Source organism: Cherax quadricarinatus, chromosome 96 (genome assembly GCF_038502225.1).
Source record: "Cherax quadricarinatus isolate ZL_2023a chromosome 96, ASM3850222v1, whole genome shotgun sequence".
Lineage (NCBI taxonomy): Eukaryota > Metazoa > Arthropoda > Malacostraca > Decapoda > Parastacidae > Cherax > Cherax quadricarinatus.
This window is the reverse complement of record NC_091387.1, coordinates 4,827,294-4,832,656: the sequence shown is the minus strand read 5'-3', so window position 1 is coordinate 4,832,656 and position 5,363 is coordinate 4,827,294. Positions and strand designations below refer to the sequence as shown.

General features: G+C 43.9%; 1 protein-coding gene across 1 annotated transcript; it reads right to left on the bottom strand.

Annotated features, from left to right (window-relative positions):
* Positions 1–3,349: 3,349 nt before the first annotated feature.
* On the bottom strand, positions 3,350–3,975 carry LOC128701778 (uncharacterized). Its single transcript, XM_053795699.1, has 2 exons — positions 3,892–3,975; positions 3,350–3,785 (listed from the first exon to the last, which is right to left on the bottom strand). Exon 2 carries the CDS (start codon positions 3,743–3,745, stop codon positions 3,350–3,352), a length of 396 nt encoding a protein of 131 aa, XP_053651674.1. The 5' UTR covers positions 3,746–3,785; positions 3,892–3,975.
* Positions 3,976–5,363: the final 1,388 nt, after the last annotated feature.

Sequence of the window (5,363 nt, the reverse complement as noted above, 5' to 3'; positions counted from 1 at the left end):
ACATCACTCTGGCAGTAATGTTACTAGTTTATATTACATAATTTTTGTCTATGAATAATGTTTATTATTAATGCAATTTTTTGTTTCAGGTTTGGTTATTGTGAAGTGCTGTACCCGGCTGTGTCTATTGTAACATTATAGTGATCAACACAGCACCTTTGACCAGTCTGAGGAGAACTACGGTAGTAAATGATCTGACTTGTGACATTTAGTGAAGTTATGTGGAGATGCAGCAGCTGGAGACGTCGTCAGAGGTGGGCGGGGCCCACTTTCACGGTATTTCCAGGTTATTAGTCGACTAAAGTTGGGTTATTGAAGCAGATAGTGATTGTATAAGATGGGAGGATGGCGGGGAGAGTATAGAACTCATATCCTGGCCAGAGATTTCATCTCTGTCCAGGAAATAAAATAAGGAATGTCTTGGAGAAATAGTTTATAAAGGTTAGGAATGAAGGTTGACTAGACTGTAGGAAGTTAGTTTCAGTTAATTATCTTTATTAAGTCCCCTACCATCTTGCAAGATTGTAGGAAGCAGAGATGAAATGCATGAGTGGTGTACCATGGCTTATTTGGTAGTGGTGTCAACCGAACGACCAGGAGTTGATCCCGGACACAAGTGGACATGTTCCTTTGTATCTATTGGCACAGTTCACCTAGCAGTAAATAGGTACAGTTAGTTAGTTTAATATCTTTATTATGCACCCCATACCTATCCTGTGGGCGGTAGTCAAAAAATTAGGGGTACATAATTGGTCCAGGGACTGGACTCCAACGTTTTGATAGCTGAACTAGGTACAAAGGTAATGAACTCACAATTTACAAAGGTAAGTTCATTACCTTTGTAACTTGCTCAGCTATCAAAAGAGGTGTTAGCCTACTGGTATGGGTCGCATCCTGGGTAATTAACACGCTGGTCGTCTCCCACAGGCAGGGTAACTAAAAAAAAATCACCATCATTCACACATCACTTGTAAGTCTGAAATTAGCTCAGTTTCCACTATCAAAAATAACTTCTAGATTTAAGTAGAGTTAAGTACCATACGTAAGGTACATAATTGGAGAATCTGCTATATGCATAATGAATGCATATAGCAGGGGAGAGTAATCTCCCCTGAAGGCATAGATTACGTAGAACTGTAGGCCTGGGAACCCACCAACGACCTTCAGTAGCTGTATGCAGTCTGTTATTGTACATGGTTTCCGTGGGGATTTTGGTGGGTTCCAGGCTTTGGGTAGTGGTTGTGGTGGGTGTTCTACGTTTTTTATGCCTTTGGTCAAACTGCAAACTTGCATTTGTGGTCACAGTGGTGCCTATGCTAACCTTCCTATGGTGTAGAAATATACCTAGTTGGACGAATCTTATTGTGGCTAGCTGGTCCAGTGGCTAACGCGACGGTCTGGAGTTTTGAAACTCTCTGACCACAGGTTCAATCCCGCCCGTGGTATGGTTTATGGCCTTCAAGGGTCGCATCCTGAGTAATTAACACTGGTCGTCTCCCACAGGGGCAGGGGTGACTAAAAAAAATATTCATCATTCACACATCACTTGTAATAAGTTTGAAACTAGTTTCCACTATCAAAAATAACTTCTAGATTTAGGTAGAGTTAAGTACCATACATAAGGTACATAACTGGAGAATCTGCTATATGCATAATGAATGCATATAGCAGGGGAGAGTAATCTCCCCTGAAGGCATAGATTACGTAGAACTGTAGGCCTGGGAACCCACCAACGACCTTCAGTAGCTGTATGCAGTCTGTTATTGTACATGGTTTCCGTGGGGATTTTGGTGGGTTCCAGGCTTTGGGTAGTGGTTGTGGTGGGTGTTCTACGTTTTTTATGCCTTTGGTCAAAGTCCAAACTTAAATATTGACTCATTAAGTTTACACAGTTTCATTATTATGGAAAATTTAAGCGACGTTCAGGTTCCTATGAATATAAAAGTATTAGCGTCCAGAATTGCACTTTAATGAGTGAAAACTTCTGTGATCTGAAGTGTTAGTTGGTAGAAACGATTCACTAACATCTGACGCTGATGAGTATAGTTAGGGGGTGACAGACTGGCATTAGTGAGAATGGGGTTAGAAACCCAGAAAATAGAGGTAGTATGTGTGGAGGCTTGAACTTGGTGGCCCTCAAATAGTGCCTAGAATGGCAGACAAGGTAGGTTGTGAATTCAGGTTATCATAGCAGTATAACAAAAAAAGGCACAACGTAACTGGAACAATAAACGAATAACCCCCACATAGAAGAGAGGAGCTTAGGGCAACGTTTCGGTCCGACTTGTAAATCGTCCAAGTCGGACCGAAACGTCGTCGTAAGCTCCTCTGTTCTATGTGCAGGTTATTTGTGTATAACATAGCAGTATGTTAGACTGGTATACAGCAGGTCTCCAACTGGTTAGATCCCCGTAGTGTTGGTTAACCTAGTGTGCTATGAGGGACTTGGAAGTGTAGGTGAAATACAATGTTAATATTAAAGGTAGCTAGGATTAAGTTGCATTTGGATGCCCTTTAAGAGGTGTCTTTGTACCAGTGAAGGTATCTTGATACTAGCAATTGCAAGTACCCTCCCCTTCCCTGGGGTCTAACCTGATTGCCTAACATTTCCCAAGCTGTGAATAACCACTACGGGTAATGAAAAATTTGCCCAAATGTGCACTAATATAAAAGTTTGGAGGGGGGGGGGAGCGGAAGCGGTAAACTCGCGGGACAAGTTGAAAGGCAATTAGGTTTGACTCGGTAATAGAAGTTTACTGTAAACGGGATTTTTCGGCGAGACGAGGTTTTACATGGGATACTAGGAGTAGGTTCGGCTAATGTTTTAAACCTTCTTTTACAGGTTTTTTCCTCGGATTTTAAGTTTGAGGATAAAGGCAGTAGAAGCCTTGTGACGTGACAAGATGGGGTCGGGTCTTGCTTAAGTGCTAGGATCGCCTGAGAAGCTGTTAGTGGTACCCACTCGCCAGTTAGCACTGGCCAACACTTCACGACCTGGTGTTTTGTGTTGTCAGAAAGCGAAATTTTCAAGTGTATCATACCTCAAACTACTAATAATGGCAGTATTGAGGCTGTTCGTCTCATTACTGCTGCTGTTAGTAGGGTTGGGGTAGGTATATATTTTTTTTTTTCCCCCGAGCTTAAAGCTCCCAAACTGTGTGAATGTTGTCTCCTGCTGACAAATACAGCAGTTGAGGCTTGTAGCTCCCAAACTGTGTGAATGTTGTCTCCTGCTGACAAATACAGCAGTTGAGGCTTGTGTGAAAGTAATATATTTGATTTGTGTTCCTTGAACATTTCTTTGCTGTGATAGAGAAACACGCTTTAACATTATGTATTTATTCAATTTTTATGCTTTATTAAATCTATGTGATATGTTGTAGGCAGCTGGCACGTGGTGACGTCCATGGTGAGGGCAGCTGGCACGTGGTGACGTCCATGGTGAGGGCAGCTGGTGCGTGGTGACGTCCATGGTGAGGGCAGCTGGCACGTGGTGACGTCCATGGTGAGGGCAGCTGGCACGTGGTGACGTCCATGGTGAGGGCAGCTGGTGCGTGGTGACGTCCATGGTGAGGGCAGCTGGCACGTGGTGACGTCCATGGTGAGGGCAGCTGGCACGTGGTGACGTCCATGGTGAGGGCAGCTGGTGCGTGGTGACGTCCATGGTGAGGGCAGCTGGTGCGTGGTGACGTCCATGGTGAGGGCAGCTGGCACGTGGTGAAGTCCATGGTGAGGGCAGCTGCATCTTCAGCGTCTCCAACAGCAGCCACACGCCAGAACAATGTCTGCAAAAACAAATGTATGGACATTAGTAAATTAATTGTGAACTGCAGTAAGCAAAAATGGTCAAAAATTACAACTAAATGTAAGTAATCAAAGCTTTTACATTACCTCAGGTTGATGGAGCTGGAGGTGTTGGTGGTGTGGTAGCTGGCGAAGGAATGACTAGTGGCGCCACTATTCTTGACCTCCACAGTTAAATGGCGTCACTGACCTGGGGGGGAGGGTCATGACGTCAGTGGTTTGTGGGGAAGGGGGGAGGTCGTTAGGGGAAGGGTTGGGGGTTGGCTAATTGTGGAGGGGTTTGGGGGGTGAGTAGTTAGTTGTTACTGGTGGGAGGGTGATGGGTAGGGGTGATGGTTGTCACTTAGTAATTACTAAGGGACTAACACGATCCTGTTACTGTGTTAACGTGGCTTGGACTTTGCCATTTAAAGCACCCTGGACACTAGCCCAAACACACTCGTTTGCCACATATTCGTAATTCTAATGACCAATGTCCATGGACTCGTGTTGAAAACAGTCTCCTTGATTGTTAGGTAAGACACATATGCAACAGTTAGGTATCTTTATTTCGAAACGTTTCGCCTACACAGTAGGCTTCTTCAGTCGAGTACAGAAAAGTTGATAGAAGCAGAAGATACTTGAAGACGATGTAATCAGTCCATCACCCTTAAAGTTTTGAGGTGGTCAGTCCCTCAGTCTGGAGAAGAGCATTGTTCCGTTGTCTGAAACAATATGAAGTGAGAACGGCTGGGTTTGAGAGGGACCTGCCCTCCCAAAGCAACCTACGTCTCACCTCCTGGCACTATATAAGGCCCCATAACTTCATATTGTTTCAGACAACGGAACAATGCTCTTCTCCAGACTGAGGGACTGACCACCTCAAAACTTTAAGGGTGATGGACTGATTACATCGTCTTCAAGTATCTTCTGCTTCTATCAACTTTTCTGTACTCGACTGAAGAAGCCTACTGTGTAGGCGAAACGTTTCGAAATAAAGATACCTAACTGTTGCATATGTGTCTTACCTAACAACCTGTCGGTATTTTATACCATTTTAATGTTCAGTCTCCTTGATGTTGGGCTTGGGTATTTGATATATCATGTGGGTTTAGTGCTTAGTTTTGATAGAAGTGGTAGAAATATGGATGGATCTGGTAGACAGCATGGACTACCTTTACTGCCCCATGCAAGATATAGGTTAATAATTATCACCAGTCTTAATTCTTAGTAAATTTATTTAGGTACAGGTGCACAACTTTATCATGGAGTAATCCAATGTGTGATGGGCTCAAACCATACCACGGACGGGGTTAGAACTCGCGATCAGAGTCTCAAAACTCCAGACCGTCACGATAGCCACTAGGCGATGGAAATAAATGGTATAAAATACCGACACAATGGCAATATAAACACAAATGCAGTATAATGTGATCCTTTATTGACTACGTTTCGCCCACACAGTGGGCTTTTTCAAGTCACAAACAGAACTACCTGGGGTGGAAGGAACGCGAGTTCCTTCCACCCCAGGTAGTTCTGTTTGTGACTTGAAAAAGCCCACTGTGTGGGCGAAACGTAGT